This window comes from Arachis hypogaea, chromosome 16 (assembly GCF_003086295.3).
Source record: "Arachis hypogaea cultivar Tifrunner chromosome 16, arahy.Tifrunner.gnm2.J5K5, whole genome shotgun sequence".
NCBI lineage: Eukaryota > Viridiplantae > Streptophyta > Magnoliopsida > Fabales > Fabaceae > Arachis > Arachis hypogaea.
The window spans coordinates 137718310-137736869 of NC_092051.1; the positions used below are offsets into that span (position 1 = coordinate 137718310).

Genomic DNA, 18560 nt, shown 5'->3' on the forward strand with positions numbered 1-18560 from the left:
TGCTTGTTGGTCACCACCCACCTAAAGAAGAACCAGACACCCCAGACTCCACCTCATTTACCAGCATAGTGAGCCATGATGATCCTGATTGTGGAGATGCTGCTACCAGCCCCCCTTTGTTCCTGACTGATGGCACCGAGAACGGTGCCAAGCTTTAAGTGTGGGGAGGTCGGTCAGTACCTGACTTCCGGAGGTAATTTCTCTTTCTTAGCACCAATAGAATAGGATATTTATTTAATTTTTCTTTTGTTAGGATAGGATAAAAATTGCATAGTAATAGGTTATTTGCATGCATGTTCTAATTGGTTAGAAAATAATAAGTTTCTTTTTAAGACCCTATTTTTGAAAAAATTTCACTAATTTAAAATCAAAACTTTTGTGTTAAACTTGTTTGGAAGTTGTATTTGGAACATAGTTAAAAGTTAGAACACACAACCTATGAGACTTGAGCTTAATGACATGGTTACATTATTTAACCATAAAATTTTATTCTTGTGTGTTTGTTTCTCTATGATTGTAATCTATATTTTGTTCCATCCTATATGTCCAATATTTAATGTGTTATATGCATGCATATGATTGAGGCTATTATTTTATTAACTCACTTATCCCAAATAGCCTACCCTTTCAACCACCTTTGTTAGCCAATTTGAGCCTTTTTTTTTTCATTTGTTCTATATTTTACCACATCACTAGCCTTAAGTAGAAAAACAAGTAATACCCCAAATTGAATCTTTGGTTAGCTTAAGATAGAGATTTTGTGTCAATTAAGTGTGGAAAACTATGGAAACACGGGTTAACAAGGGAATGTGTTATGATAAAATATTGAGAATTTGGGTACCTACTCATGTGAAACTAGAAAAATTATAAATCCATATGCATTGATAAGCTATGTTTACTTTTACAAAAAAAAATCCAAAAATATTCAAGTAATAAAGTAATTAAATAAATGAATAAAGGGAAAAAATTATCCCAATGCTAAGTTAAGTTCAATAAAAATCAATGCATATGTGGTACAAGTTGAAGAGAAAAGTTGATGCATGAGTATGTAAAATGAAAGTGGGAAAATTTTGGGTAGCTAAGGATGATTTAAGAAAAAAATAGAGTATGTATGTTAGGTGATTGCTTAGGATAATCAAGGATTCAATTTATAGCTCACTTAGCCATATATATACCCTCACCTTTACCTTGGCCCCATTACAACCTTGAAAAGACCTCATGATGTTTGCATTGGTGCATTAAATACTTGTTGATTGGTTAGGTGAAGAAAAAGGTTTAGAAAGCATGATTAGAGAAGAGTAGAGTGATTACCCTATACACTAGAGTGACTAGAGTGCATATACACCATCAGTAAGGGTTCAATGCTTAATTCTATGTCCCCTGCTTTCATGAGCTGTCTTCCTACAAGTTTACTTGTTTTTACTGTATAATTTGAATTAGTGGAATTTGAGTTATTTTTGTCTTGAAGAACTTATTTATTCTAACCAATTAGGCAAAATTATTTTATCATATAGTTGCATTCATATACATAGGTTGCATTGCATTGCATGAGTCCTACTTTTTCCTACTCATTTATTTTATTTCCTTAAGCTAAGCATGAGGACATGCTAATGTTTAAGTGTGGGGAGGTTGATAAACCACTATTTTATGGTTTATCTTGTGTTTAATTGAGTGGTTTCATCAAGTCTTCACCCACTTATTCATACGAATTGCATGATTTTACATTTTCCTTCCTAGTATTGTTTTATAGTTGAAAACTTGCTTCCTAGAGATCTTTAATTAGTATATTTTAATTCTCCTTTATACCATTCGATGTCGTGATCTGTGTGTTAAGTGTTTCAGGCTTTATATGGCAGGAATGACTTAGAGAATGGAGAGGAAGCTTGCAAAAATGGAAGGAACACAAGAAACTAAGGAGATGACCAGTGAATACCGACGCGCGCGCATGGCTCACGCGAGCACGCGGAATGGAGAAAATTGCAGCGATGCGTGCGCGTGCCTGACGCGTATGCGTGGATTGGAGTCTGCACAAATGATGCGAACGCGTGGACGACGCGTATGCGTGACAAGGAAAATTGCTGAATGACGCGCACGCGTGACTGACGCGTACGTGTGACCTGCGCGATCTGCAGAATTAACAGAAAATGATGGGGGCAATTTTGGGCCGCATTTTGACCCAGATTTTGGCCCAGAAACACAGAATAAAGCCAGGGAACGTGTAGAGACTCAACACAGAAGAAGAGATACACATTGACACATTCTCATTAGGATAGTTTTTAGGTTTTAGATCTGAATTTAGAGAGGATTACTCTCCCTCTAGGTTCTCTTTACATTCATAGTTTATTAGTTTTATGCTTTTGGATATTGAAGAGCCATTACCTCCGTTGAAGATATCATTCTAGTTTGTTTCCTTACTTACTCTTTTATTTATTCCATATTCTTAATTCTTGTTTAAAGTAGTAATTGGATTATTTTCATGGATTGTTAATGCAAAGGATTACTTTTACTTTTAATTAATTTAATTTATCATGTCTTCTTCTTATATTTTTATGAGCGTTATATTCATGTCAATGGAGTAGAATCCATACTTGACATGGGGGTTGATTAAAAGGAGACACTTGAGTTGGAAGGGTTAAGTGCTGATTAAACTTGAAGTTGTTGGCTAGTTCTGTATTTACTAACGCTAGACCTTCCCAAGGGAGAAGACTAGGATTTATGAATAAGAGTTAGCTCAATCACTTGACTTTCCTTTATTTAGTAAGGGTTAACTAAGTGAAAACAACAACCTTTTTGATACTACACTTAAGAGATCCCAAAAATGATAGAACTTCCAATTAATCATTCCCCCAGTCAAGACTTTTTATTTAGAATATTAATAATCATTCTTAGTTTTTATTGCTTTAATTTATAATTATTTAATTACTTATCAACCAAACTCAAATTCTCTTGGAAATTCCTAATTAATAAAATAGCATCCTTTCTTGCAACTCGTTGGGAGACGACCTAGGACTCATACTCCCAGTATTTTTCTATTCTAAATTTTTGTGACACCTTTCTAAATTGGTGAGGTGGATTTTAGCTGGTTAAGAGCTATACTCACAACGCTGTTCTATTATATTATAATCTCTTAATTGGCCTAACTTCTAACTTCGGTGAACCACACACGTGTCTGGCCCCACCATGTCACAGGATCACCGACAGTTGGATGGCAATCTCATATGCAAAATCATCCTGCCACTCATACAGTCCAATCCATCAGTGACCATTCCTGTTCTACAGAGAACAGTGAGACAGAGCTATCACTTCAAGCCGTCATACTAGAAGGTTTGGATGGCAAAACAAAAGGCAATTGCCTAGATATATGGTGATTGGGAGGAGTTGTACAATGAAGTGCCGCGATTGCTCCAAGCGTTGCAGAGTTGTCTCCCTAACACGGTATGTGAAAAAAATTTAATTAACTAATTCAAATCAAAGTAATTACTTATATAACTTTCACTATGAGTAAATTATACACCTAACTCATGTTACTAACTTGCCAACTAACCTAAACTGTGTTACCTCAATATCATCCAGCCTACTCATTTGTTAAAACACTAACTCTATAAAAGTTCTCGAAATAAAATCGCATAGACTTATTAATTTAAACAATAAAGATAACACTAACCTCAAAGTCGATGGCTCCCGCAATGTGCTAACTAGCGTTGAGGCAGTTGATGTCAAGGTCTCGTGCATCCGTGCATGCCATAATGTCCGAGGAACTAATAAATATCAAGAAAACAGTGCAAGAAAGAGAGAAATGAAAGAAATGTGAGAGAAATATGGAGTCTGAAACATTGTGAACGACTTCCACAAGGTTCTGAAAATCGAACCGGTCATCGAACAGCTCTAGCTACTGGTTCACTGGTTCATAGGTTCAACCGGTTCGACCGTGGTTGAACCGAAAAACCGTTTTATAATAAAATAATAAATAAAATATAAATAAAAACATGAAAATATAATTATAGTCTAATGTAAACCTTAAAATACTATTCAAATTAAAAGTACTATATAAACCAGAATGTTATAATCTCATTCAAATACAAATTCAAAAGTCAAAAAACAAAATAATAAGGGGTTGTGATTTGCAATTCCTAGTTCATCAATAAAACCTACCAATTCTATTAATATCTAAACCTATCAAGTACACAGTAGTTTCATGTTAATTAATTAACAATTTTGATTGCATAGTACATACTACATACAGTGCATAAGATAAGTTGATAGTGAAGATCACTAATGCTCTAATAATAATAATAATAACAATGACTTCAGGCAGTGCAAAATCAGACGACAATTAAGTGAGCCAGGAAATCAAAAAGAAGAAACCTGAGAAAGATTATGATAGATTTAAAATCTATACATTAGATGAAGAAATCAATTGGAAGTACAAGAAAATTTTGTTGATTCTGCTGCTACAAATGGCAGACTCAAAAAAAGTACAAAATGAACAAAGGAAACAAAATGTGAATTTCAGTGCAGCATCAATGACCAGCAGATTAAAGAAAATCCAGGCATGAGCTGCAATTAACTCAGTAAGTGCTAAAAAATTTCCCAGTAAGAAATTCCCCAAGGGCTGCAGCTAAATTCAGGTTTTAATTAACATTACTCTTAAGCCTTACCAGCTAGCTCCTTATTCTTATTCATGGCCTTCCTTGCTAACTCATAGCCTGCAAAGTTCATGGCAATCCAACCCAATAATCTCAACTCTCAAGTTCACAACATACAACATCCAAAATTATTCAAAATTATTCACAATTATTCAGCAAACAACAAAATCCAGTTCAGTAAACAAAGCAAAATCAGTTCAATTTCAGTAATCAGTAAACAAAGCAAAATCAGTTCAGTTTCAGTAATCAGTTCAGTTTCAGTAATCAGTTCAAAGAAAAATAAAATAACTAAAAAAATACTCAATTAAACTCATCAGGAATCAGTTCAGTTTCAGTAAACAAAGCAAAATTATTCAAAATTATTCACAATTATTCAACAAACAACAAAATCCAGTTCAGTAAACAAAGCAAAATCAAAGAGCTACTCAATCAAAGAGTTCACAGCTTAGCAGTTCATCATGTCACAAAATCTAGTTCAATTTAGCAGGATCAGTTTAGAGTTCACAGTTTCAGAGTTCATCATGTCACAAAATCAAAGAGCTACTCAATCAAACTCATCAGGAGACAGAGACATGCAGTTATTCAATGATTCAATCAAACAATCATAAGTTCATAACTAAGAAAGAAATTACCTGGAACTCTGGAAGCTCGAAGGCACCTTCAAGGCTTCAACAGAACATGCAATAGGGACTAGGGAGAGTGGGAGACAGCGACGCCGAGTGAACCAAGCAGTGGTGGAGCACGAACGCCGAGTGACTGCGCGACTGCTCGATGGAGGTGACTGCTCGACGGAGGTGACTGCGCGACGGAGGTGATTGCTCGACAACGAACCCGTGTGGCCATGTGAGACTGATGGCGTTCTCTGATTCTGAAGCTCGATGAGAATTGTGATTTTGTGAAGGCAATCAGGGATCAGAACATTGATTTAGGGTTTCAGAGCGGGAAACGGCAGCGTTTTGCTGTTTTGCCAAACAACCGGCCAGGTCACGGTTCGGTTCAACTGACCGGTTCACCGGTTCAACACCAGTTTATAGATTCTGCGGTTTTGCTGATTGACCGAATTGTTTTGGCGTCCGGTTCATGGTTCGACCGGTTCGACCGACCGGTTCGAACCAGTTTTCAGAACATTGGACTTCCATTTATAGTCGCTCTCTGGACTTATCTCGTTTACAGTGTAAACGAGATATAGCAAACTTATCTCGTTTACACTGTAAATGAGATAAGACACTTGATGAAAATTTGTAAATACCCTCAAATTAATGTATATTCCTAATAAAAATATTTATTTTAAAAAAATTTTAGAAACATATGTTCACATTAGACGGATTGAAAAAAAATTGAGGGACTCCCAAGAGACTTATCAATAGATGAAAGAAATAGAGATAACAAAAAGAGAAAAGCAACATTAGATGCAAAAAACTCATGATGAAAAACGGCAAGACATCCGTATCATTTCTTGATGTAGCTCTCTTAAATGCTAGAGTGCTAAAAAATCTAGCTATTTCTCTCCTTTCACACGGACTAGAGAAGAAATTGTGAAGAATTGGGTCTTCACATCTGCATTCGATCGCGTTAGAAGATTTTTAGTCAGGGGCGGAGCTTAGTTAAGACAAGGGGAGCCATGGCCCCCCAAACTTTTGGTAAAAAAAATTAGTAATACTTCTTCAAAAAATAAAAAATTAGTTCAGTTGGCTCAAATACTTTACTATGGTTTAAAATATCAAAGTTCAATCTTCATCTTTTGTTTTTATTGTACAATAATTTTTAGTTTTAAATATTTAAAACATGTTGGATTTGGACTTAACTGAGTGTATTCGCATTTCGCAGCTCTCTATTTAATAAGCAACACGTTCTCTACCTTTGAGTTCAAATATAAAAAATTAGGTATTTTTTATTTATGTAATTTAATATTATTTTACATTATATATTTCACTGTTTATTTAATTTAATTTTTTATATGATAAAAAATATTAGAATATTCAATAAGTATTGATATTATTGTATTTGTATAAATTGATAAAAAAAATTCAATAAATATTATAAATTTTAATATTTGTCATTCTAACTTCTTTTTTACATATTTTACAGGATATATATTCAAATTTTTATATAAAATAATTATGAAAAATCAAAGAATTGATGCATTTTTTAAGAGGAAGGCTAATATTCAAGAAGGAGAACATATAACTTTTACAATATCAATACCTGTACATAGTTTTTCTACTTTAATGAATCACGAAGAAAGTGAGATACAACCTCAAAAAATTCAAAGAGTTGTATGTGATGAGTTTGACCTTAATTATTTGAAACGAGATCCTGGAAAACGGCTTTAAATTTGGCAATATCACCCAAATCAAAGAGATGAGGTTAGACGAGCTTATCTTAAATGCGGTCCATATCAAAAACATCTTGACAATTATCTTCTATCCGGCCCCCCAAAATTTTGTTTCAAACTCCGCCACTGTTTTTAGTTACCTCCAACCATCATGAGCTAAACTCTGATAGCTAGATCTAGACCAGGTAAGCACCAATTCAACTCAACTTGCCTACAAATTTCTTAAATTTTTTTGCATCTAGTTAAACAATAAAATTGGGATTCTTTTTCTTCCTAAAAGCAAGGGCATGTCCCACTAGTAGAACTCACTTCCATATAACTATGGTCACAATTACAAGCTACCAAATTAAAAGAAAATTAAAAAAAAAAAACTCTCTCCCTCTTTTACCCAAAGAAAACTACTATTCTTTAAAACTTCAAAATCATTTATGTACAAGAAAGCATAAGATATTACACCTACAAATAAAAACAAAATATGTTATATCATTTCTTTTTTTCTTTTTTCTTAATTAATGAAATGGTAGAAAATATGCATATATGTACATTGTACCAGTATCATAACCAAATAGAAGGCCATCAATACCAGCGGCAAAAGTAACTCCAACAATGTAAGAATTTTGGAAAAATTATATTCTGCGCTCCTGATGTTTCTCCAAATAATCAGAACTTTCTGCTTTAATCGACACACATATCAACCACCATTATTGCAAGCTTGCTTTATCGACTAGTTGTAAATTATATGTTAATGCATGAGATCTAACATAGTTTTATAGTAATAAAGTTGTTAAATTTTTGTTGGACTTCTTGTTCCCTTAAAAATTGATGAGCATATGTGTGATAACATTTGTTTTTCTTGTATGAAGGATCAGTTTCATGTTGATGTGAACTTGCAACAAGATTACTCTCCCTTCTTTTTATTTTCTTTCCGACATTCCATTATGATTCTGTTACAATGAACGTGTACTTAAATATCTACATATGTTAACATGGTTGCTGTCATTTTGGGTCCTTAACTACCTTAATTTAGATTATTTTAATTCTTATGCATTGATAGTATTTAATAATTTCTATTTTTGTATAATCGAATATATTTATAGTATTCATGAGCCTTTAATTTCAAGTTATAATTGGTGGCTAAGTGAAATTTAATTTATTTGCTGAAGTATTGATATGTTAATAATTGGATGTCTGTAAAAATCTGTTCCACAGTGATATTTATATAAATTAAATCTAAATAATTAATACATACGAATCATAAAAATTATTTGCATGTATTATTTTACGAAAAATGTTAAGAGATTAGTAATTTTTATTAATATTAGTTAATATTTTTAGTTAATATTTTATTTTTATATTATTAAGAGTTAACTTTAGTATTTAAGGTTTAAATTTTAGTATGTACTTAAGTCTTAAGGTATAAAATATTAGCCAAATATTAATTAAAAATAATAAATGTTATTGATTATGTAATAATATTTTTTTTTATAGTAAGTTGAGTTGGGAGTATATCTCTTTGGTGGATTTTTAGAGCTGGTCAAAATTCTCTCATGTAGTATGACATAATATGTTCTTTTACGTATAATTTAATATTACCGCATACTCTTTTATTATCTGTCATATTTAATTTGGATGATATTTGTATACTTCGTAAATCTTATAAGCTAATTATTAGTGACTAGTAGTATTTAATGAGGTTAATTATGTTAACTCGTGACACTCTATTTAATATATATAGATGTATGGCATGGTTAAAAGTTTTTATATTTAATTTCAAATATGATAAATATAACATTTATTTTGTTAGTATATTGTAGAGTTTATTTAAAAGCGAACTACAATATGATATAGTACGTTCTATATTATTATGAGTATATGATAATGTTGTTAGCTTCATACGTCTCAAATTAAATAATTTAATAAATATAATATAATTTAAAATTTTCAACAACATTTACCTAAAAATATTAACATTTCATTGGCTTCATATGAATGAGGTTTAACATTTCACCAAGCTGTATTACCCCAACTTCACTAATGATATTATACAACTCAAAATTCGATCGAGTTATATAAAAAAAAATTTAGATATCTTAGCTTTGTAGTCACAACTTGTTATCTCTGTAGCATCATTTATGAATAAAACAATAAAACATATCAGCTTTCAATTTAGGCTGAACAATTTTAAAAGTGATCACATTATGTACTCTACGTAGCTCACACATACAAGAAAAATTCAAAAGTTCTTTATTTCTTATTTTTCCTTTCTCAGATTTGCATGTTCCATATGACTAATCGATAATGCTATAACCTACAAATAAATAAGCCCAATTATTAGCCTAACATCTTAACAATCTAAAAAGGTTAAATTATTTTATATATTTGTTTTAATATTAATTATAAAATCGAGAAAATTCAACTTTTTTTTTCACTAGAGTAGAAGACTTGTTTTATATTTTAGCCCTCTTCTATATATATAAATTATGGAAAATTTTACTAAATTTCCTAAAAAGTGAGAGAGGCTATGGTCAGGGCAGAGCTACATTGTAGCTAAGGGGGGCAATGGCCCCCTTAATTTTAATTTTTTATATGTAAATTATATGTAAATTTCAGTTTAGTTTCCTTAAAATTTTATTTTAGTCTTATTTTATTATATAAATATTTTTGGTCCTCTCTAATCTTTTATCTAGCTCCGTCCCTGGCTATGGTGGACCCCACCTTTTACTTTTTATATTAAATAGTTGAAAAGTTATGCACTATAGAAGACACTATAGTTGAAACACTAATATTATCGGTATGTGAAAACTTTCATTTGCTATAAACCTGTATGAAACTATTTAATTAGTAAATTTTAAATTCAATTCATACCTTCTTTTTCAAGAAATCATTGCACATGTTTTAACTAACTAGCTTTCTCTCAATCCCACATATTAGTAGTAGACACTCTCTTGACACATTTATGTAAAAAATTTCTTTGGTTCTTAAAGAATTTGTACATGATTTGTCTAAAAAGTGAGAGATGAAGAGGTGAATCTTATCTTTTTATATTTGTGTCATGTAATTAAAAAATTAGTCATAGTAGAAGAGATCATTTATGTATTTATTCTAATATTGATTTTCAACTGCCCTTGTACTATATGACATCATAGATAGTATATCATAAATATATAAACTTAATATTTTTTAATTTAGAGGTTGATTACAAAAATATGGAAGATAATTTATAAAAATATAATTTTTCATTTTTTATATATAGCAAGGTTGATATATATAAATATATGGTATTTAAAGTAACACATTTTTATATTTTTGCAATATAATAGTTTTTTTAAAATTAAAAATATTTTTTAATATTAAAAATATTATTTTAATTTTAACAACACTTTTTAAATATTGTTAAAATTGTATAACTACCGTAGCCTTCGTTCTTAATAAAGTAGTTTTACATATGTGAGCAGTAACATAATATGACGTTAGTAAACTTTTTACATTGATCGGTGTGAATAGTTATCCAAATTAACAGATTTGATTATATGACTATGTCAAATTAAACGTTATATAATATCAGTACATAAAAATTAAACTATTTATTTTATATCTTTGTAAAATTTATCAATCAAATATTTTTGAATAAGATTTGAGTTCATTCTAATGTAATAAAATGACATTTTTTGTCCATAATAAATTAATCAAATCATAATGACTGTACATGGTCGAAAATAGCCAAGTATATACTGGGAGGAACTAGAAACGAGATCAAGAAATACTTGAGGACTAGGATCTAGAAGCACATTAAGCAAGTTGATGAACACTGTGTTGCCAAGTTGAGAGTATGAAAACTAGAAAGAAAGCTAAGAGAATGAACTAAATATTAAATTGAATTGATGTTGGAAGAATGTATTAATTTACATACGAAGCTTCCTCACTTATTTACACACTAAGAGTGAAAGATAGAAACACATCAATAACTAACACTCAACTAATCTTATAACAGATTCTCACTTCCTCTAACTAACTCTGTAATGCTAACTAACTCTACATTGCTTGTCACACACGTCATTAGAGTCTTCTCCCTTAACACCCCTTCCAAAGTCTCTCTCTCTCTCTCTCTATCTCTCTCACTCTCTCAACATGTCTCAAGATTTGGAAGTGAGAAAAGGGCCATGGACCATGGAAGAAGACATGATCCTGATCAACTATATAGCCAACCACATGGATGGTGTTTTGAACTCTTTGGCCAAAGCTACCAATAAGGACACAGACACATGCGCATGCACATATATATTGCATCTTTCATTTCTTCTCCTTTTATTTTTTGTTCTTCTTCATTTCATGTTCAAACCCTAACTTTATGACTTTTCGTGCTTTCACAAGTCTTAAATGTATTGGAAAAAGTTGTTGATCATGTACTTGCTGTCTCAACCATGCTCTCTATGTTTTTATCTTTTCCATAGGCTTTCTCTTTCCAAATATTTGAAACTTCTTCAAAAGTCAATCCTTTTGTCTCTGGCATATAGAAAATCACAAAAATTATCGCAACACAAGCAATAGCCAAAAGAATCATAAAACTCTCACCAAGCCCAATAGCATCCACAAAAGAAAGGAAGCTAATAGACATGATGACACTACCAACCCAATTAATTGTTGCAGACATGCCACCACATATTCCTCTAAACTCTTCAGGATATATCTCTGTGTTCAGAGCCCAAGGAACAGGACCCATTCCAGGTGCAAAGAATATAATATACAAAGCCAAACCCGCAACAGCAAGCCATCCATAAACTAAACTCGGGTTGCCATGTCCTCTAACATAACATGAAGCAGATAGTAGGATTAATGATCCAACCACACCTATTAAGCTACTAAGTGTAAGCTTCTTTCGCCCTACAATGTCAATAAGGTAAATGCCAATAATTGTGCCACCGGCATTAATTGCAGAAACAATGAGGGATAAGAACAAAGCCGATTCGTTTGATTTGAAGCCAGCCAATTGAATGATTGTTGGGCTATAGTACATTATAACACTAATACCGGTAAGTTGTTGGAATGCTTGAAGTCCAGCGCCACATATGAATGCAACTCTGATTTCTTTCAACTTAAATACATCACTGTATTTAACTTTGACCTTATCCTTTTGTTCTTGCTCCATGTGAGCTTCAAGAATATCTATTTCGTCCTCCAACCGAGGAGATGGGTATATCTTAGAAAGAACATTGGTGGCCTCCTCCTTCCTATTCTGCAAGTTAAAAGTAACTAAACTTTTAATTATTGTACCAAAAAAATCAATATAAGGATTTATTTTACCCAAATTTTATAGGTGACTACTGACATAAAATTGTCTTCATATGAAAATAATAGTTGATAATCATTAGATGATAATTTAGTTAAAAAAAAGTACAGGAAACTAATTTTTAGTTAGCTAACATTAGTCAACTTTAGATCTTATATTTATAATTTAAGTTTTAGGATCTAGAATTTAAGATAAACAAAATAACAAAATTGGCTGATGTTAGTTTAAAAAAAAATTTGGTTTCCAACATTACTCTTTAGTTCAACATGTCAAATTATCTAATAGTTATTACCTATAATTTTTGCATAAAGAGAACTTCACATGAATGATCATTGATCTTATATCATCATTTACCTTCAAATATAGCCATCTGGGGGACTCAGGAAGAAAGACCATAAGAACCAACTGAATAACAGCTGGTGTACCTGCAATTCCAAGCATCCAACGCCATGTTCCAGGAACCTGCACACATAATTTTGCTCTTAGAAAATCAAGATGGATGAAGACAAAATTATTACTATTGGTATTGTTAGCTAAAGAGTTGGGTATGCTTACTCTAGTCAAACCATAATTGATGACAAAGGAAAGAAATTGGCCAGTTGTGATCATAAGACAATTGACACTAACTAATCCACCTCTTATTTCAGACGGTGATACTTCTGCGATATACATAGGAGCAGTAACAGAGGCGAAACCTACACCTAGGCCAACAAAAAACCGGCCAACTATGATAAGTGTGGGATTTGGTGCGACGGCGATCAAGAGTGATCCTACTGCGAAACAAATATCTGCCACAATAGTGGCAGCCTTACGCCCTAAAGAATCATTAATGTAACCACCAATGGCGGCACCGAAAATTGCACCAATTAAGGCCATGGCAACTATTAGTTCCTGCAAACATACAAAATGAGAACATATAATTGCTACAAAATGGCACTCTACTCTAGTCCTACTGCGTCGTAGTCATAGTTACATGAATTCACAATTTATCTTTGTTGTCGAAAGCTATATATATATAATTTTCCCATTAAAAATTTTAAATGTGATGTATTGCGTACCACCTACCAATTCTCCTACCAGAACATATTGCGTTTTATATAACTATGGTCATAATTACAAGCTACCAAATTAAAAGAAAATGAAAAAAAAAAGACACTCTCTCTCTTTTACCTGAAGAAAACTACTGTTCTTTACAACTTCAAAATCATCTTTTATGTACAAGAGAGCGCCAGATATCACACCTACAAATGAAAACAAAATATATGCTATATCATTTCCTTCTTTTTTTTTTAATTAATGAAATGGTAGAAAATACGCATATATGTATAATGTACCAGTATCATAACCAAATAGAAGGCCACCAATACCAGCCGCAAAAGTAACTCCAATAATGTAAAAATTTTGGGAAAATGATATTCTACGCTCTGGATGTTTCTCCAAATAATCAGAGCTTCCTGCTTTAATCGACACGCACATATCAGCCACCATTGTTGCTAGCTTGCTTTTATCAACTAGTTGTAAATTGCATGTTAATGCGTGAGATCTAACATAGTTTTATAGATAATAAAGTTGTTAAATTTAAAAATTTTGTTGGATTTCTTGTTCCCTTAAAAGTCGATGGGCATATATATGATAACAACATTTGTTTTCTTTAATGAAGGATCAGTTTCATGTTGATGTGAACTTGCAACTAGATTACTCTCCCTTCTTTTTATTTCCTTTCCTACTTTCTGTTATTACTCTGTCACAACAAACATGTACTCAAATACCTACATATGTTAACATGATTGCTGTCATTTTGGATCCTTATATTAACTATCTTAATTTAGATTATTTTAGTTCTTATGTATTGATACCATTTAATAATTTTCTATTTTTTTTCTAATCAAATATATTTATAGTATTCATGAGCCTTTCAAGCTATAATCGGTGGTTATGTGAAGTTTATTTGCTTATGTATTGATATGTTAGTTGGATGTCTATAAAAATCTATTTCACAGTGATATTTGTTATATAAATTAAATTCAAATAATTAATACATGTGAATCATAAAAATTATTTGCATATATTTTCTTGCGAAAATCAGAAAAATGTTAAAGATAATAATTTTTATTAATATTAGTTAATACTTAATACTGTTAGCTAACATTTTATTTTTATATTGTTAGGAGTTAATTTTAGTATTTAAAATTTAAAATTTAGTACTTAAACTTTAAAATATTTGCTAATATTAATTAAAAATAATAAATTTTATTGGTTATGAAACATTATTTTTTGTTATACTAAATTGAGTTGTGAGCATATTTTTTTGGTGGCTTTTTATAGTTGGTGAAAATTCTCTTATGTACTGTGATAGACACTTATTACCTTCATATTCAATGGTCAACAAATAGTATCTTCTAGTAAAAGAGATAAATCGTGAATAATCACTTAAATAAAGATTAACTTAACTAACAATAACTCTATTTGTCATCTTTTTATTTGACGGTCAACGAAAATATTATCATTAACCATCAAAATCGTGTCATATTTATTATTTAAAAATATGTCGTTAGTCAATAAATTACGACATATACATATATTAATCATGTTGTGTTCTATATTAATTAGTTTAAATTAACGATAAACATGAGATATTTAATTCTATCCTTCCGAAACTAGAGATATTTTCCTCTCAGAATAAAAAATTTTAAGCCACATGTTATAGTTTATAACCATTCATCAATTTTTTTATCCTTTTTTATTATATTTTTTTCTCTCTTTTCTTAAATATTTGTGATAACTAATTAGAGAAAAAATAACTCTTCTTTCACGGTGTATATAAGAATTAGTTCCCAAATTAGTATTTAATATGCATATGAAAAATTATTAGATTTTACAATTCTAGGAAAGAGATATATTATTTTGACAGAAAATTCTATTTCAAAAATTGTAAAATAATGATTAAAAATTAATAAATATTATCTAAAATAGGGATAAAAATAATAAAATCATAAAATTGAAAAACACGGTTAAATAATACTTTCATTCGAATATACTTTTACTTTAAAAATTTTATGCATTGAAACTTCATTATTATATTAGGATATAATTTATATTTAGATATATTAAATTTTCAATGAACTGAAACTTGTAACACTCTACCACACAGAGCTTTATACCTAGGATGTAAAACAGAGGTGGTGAGGCGCTACATCCTCTAAGATAGGATATAAATATATGTAATAGTCAAAAGAATGTAGTATACTAGGAGTCTTGAAGGATTGGTAAAACAAAATTTGTGAAAATAAAAAGCGCAATGCTCAGGAACGTGGTTACCTGCGTGCAAAGAAACCGACAGTCAACGAACATAATATAACAGAAACTAGGGGTAGAGAGCCAAAAAGATACAAAATAACAAGCTCCTAACTCAGCTTGCGAAACCAAGGCTGGTCGGAGAATATTTACATACATATATACATATCCCAAAGCCCAAAATACATAAATAAAATCCTAGCTCTCCATTAGCCTCTAAGAGGAACAAAATAACAACTCAATCAGAGAGAGTTAAGTATATGTATATATATATATATATATATATATATATATATATATATATATATATATATATATATATATCAAAATAAACCCAGGAACTACTCCGCTTCAGAAGTCCAGACGCCTAACGAGGAGCCTCTCGACCTGCATCTGAAAAACACAACACAGTATGGGGTGAGAACCAGAGGTTCTCAGCATGGTAAAGGTGTCACGCACATAATATATAAGGTCTTGGGAATGCCAGAGACAATCCTAGAACACCGACACTCAGATTATAAAACTTAAAGAACTAAACAGAAACCATAAATCAGGGTGGTTCTCTAAGGCTTTCTCAACTAAATCACCTCCTTAAATCTAGCTGGAACTTAAATAGAATCCTCAATCTCTCGGCCTTTCCTCCGTTCATCCATCTTCGGTAATTACAAAGACAGATAAGTAGACAAAGCAAGCACAGGTAGAATACAGATAATACAGATATCAATTATGACAATTAGCATATTATAATCAATTAGGCAATCTCAATTAATGCACAAACAAGCCATACATACAGATGCATATGATGCATGCCTATCCTATAGCCGTTGATATCAACTGTCGGTTACGTAGCCATCCCGACATGTTCTTAAGCTCAAAAATACACTATGGGGAGAATTCCCAAGCTGACATGGGGAAGAGAACACCCCCAAGCTCAATAATATCCATGGGATGAATCCCAAGCTGACATGGGGAGAAGAGACAACACCCAAGTTGACATGGGGAAAACAATACCCCAAGCTGACATGGGAAAGATAATACCCCAAGCTGAATGTTATCCATGGGATGAATCCCAGGCTGACATGGAGGAAACAACACCCCAAGCTCAATAATAATCACGGAAAAAATCATGGCTGACATGGGGAGGGCAACGCCCTAAGCTCAAATTATTCAATCGTTTCTTACAATTTATCATTTCCAATCTCACAGTGAGTCACGTCTCATCTCATCATTCTTAATTATTCAACATCATAAAGATTCATGTCTCATCTCATCATTATTAATGTCACTTTACTCTCTTAATTACCTCTTATACCATTTTCATCATCTTTATCGATCAAATACCATCTCCTCTAATCACTTATTACCTTTTAAACAAATCTTTCTTCACCTTCAGGTTACCACAATTTCCTAACTTCATTCTATGACTAGGCCTACTAACAATATTTAGACTAAAGAAATGAAAATAGAAATCTAGAGGTTCGAGTTTGAGCTTTAAAACACAAAATTTGTTTTTGATGAAAACAGGGCCACGCGTACGCGTGGGTCACGCGTACACGTTTTGGGCAAGACGCGTACGCATCCCCTGATTACGCGTACGCATGCAACCCAGGCAGTAGCGTTTGTCCGCGAAGGGGTATATGCGTACGCAAAAATTCCATGTCACGCGTACGCATGGGCAATGCGTACGCGTGAACATGCGTTTTTCGAAAAATTTCACTAAGTTTCAAAAGCTGCAGAATTTTAATTTCTAACCTCAAACTTCCAACGCACATAACTTTTTCGTTTTAAATCATTTTTCATCCATTCTTCGAATGGCGTAAACTTCACAGACCCAATTTTTATAAGAAACAAGTTTGAAATCACTTGGAGGTCCGGAAGCCAAGTTATGGGTCGCCGAAGTCCGGCCAAAAACCAAATTTCACAAAAACCTTAAAACCTCATTTTCTTTTTAAAGCTCATTCTAACCCAATCCATCATACCTATAATCATCACTATAACTTACCCTTAATAATATCACAACAATCTTTGCAATCCTACCATTTTTCAACTCAATAACATCTCACTTCAACCTAAAATTTACAAGTTGACAACAAACACCAACATATCAATCTATATATATACATATTGCCATGGTCACAAGTGCTTCAAACATCATTACATCATCATTCATCATTCCAATACTAACAAAATCAAGTGAACACCACACATGCTCACTTCATATCATTATCATTAAACATTCAATACACATAATCATTCCAGCTTACCCTATGGTTCTCTAGCCTAAGTTTTCACACGACATTATATATTATATACAGGAAACCTAAACTATACCTTGGCCAATTTCCACGTTTGTCCAAGGCAACCCACTAAGCCAAACACAGCTCCAAGGCCCAAAATCACCAAAGCATCAACACTAATCCTCTACCAAGCCTTTCAAGGCCCAAAATCAAACTCCAATATATGTATATGTTGAGTTAAGAAATTAAATAAATTAATTAGTGATGACAAACATTATTTTTGGGAAAAATAAATAATTAGTGTTGAGTGTTAATAATTATATGTTGCTAATTATTTATAAAATTGTTGCAGGCCAAAATTAAATCAAGCAGCCCAAATTGGAATGAAAATAAAAACATCAAGGCTAATAGGATGGTTAATCAAGTGGAGCCCAAAAGAAACAAAGAAAGGAACCATCGGGCCAAGCAAATCAAAACCGATCCAAGCCTATGTCCATCAATTCAAGTTGATCCCACCAAGCTTCTCATACAATATTGAAGTCTTCACTCTCTCTCATTGTTTCCAAAGCAACGTTCCTTTCTTCTCTGTCTTAGTCAAATCACTGAACTTAGAAAAAGTAAGAAAGAGAGCTTAGTCCCTAAGCTAGTCATGAAAGAAGAAGGAAAGAGAAGGTTAAGCAAAGAAGGGTGAGGTCTAATCAACCATATCAAGAAAATATCAGAAAGTTCAAGGTAATACGTTTTCTCTTGCATGCAACACA

General features: G+C 32.0%; 1 protein-coding gene across 1 annotated transcript; it reads right to left on the reverse strand.

The window, feature by feature from the left end:
• Nucleotides 1–11380: 11380 nt before the first annotated feature.
• On the reverse strand, nt 11381–13756 carry LOC112757665 (inositol transporter 1-like). Its single transcript, XM_025806220.1, has 5 exons — nt 13603–13756; nt 13439–13509; nt 12824–13159; nt 12623–12730; nt 11381–12214 (listed from the first exon to the last, which is right to left on the reverse strand). Exons 1-5 carry the CDS (start codon nt 13754–13756, stop codon nt 11381–11383), a joined length of 1503 nt encoding a protein of 500 aa, XP_025662005.1.
• Between the last annotated feature and the right edge of the window lie 4804 nt (nt 13757–18560).

Excerpts from the sequence above, each read along its gene's own strand:
- LOC112757665 (XM_025806220.1), bottom strand. The coding sequence starts at position 13,756 with ATGGTGGCTGATATGTGCGTGTCGATTAAAGCAGGAAGCTCTGATTAT. Across the intron at positions 13,510-13,602 it reads TCTATTTGGTTATGATACTG|GTGTGATATCTGGCGCTCTC; the intron begins GTACATTATACA and ends TTTCATTTGTAG. Across the intron at positions 13,160-13,438 it reads AGAACAGTAGTTTTCTTCAG|GAACTAATAGTTGCCATGGC; the intron begins GTAAAAGAGAGA and ends GTATGTTTGCAG.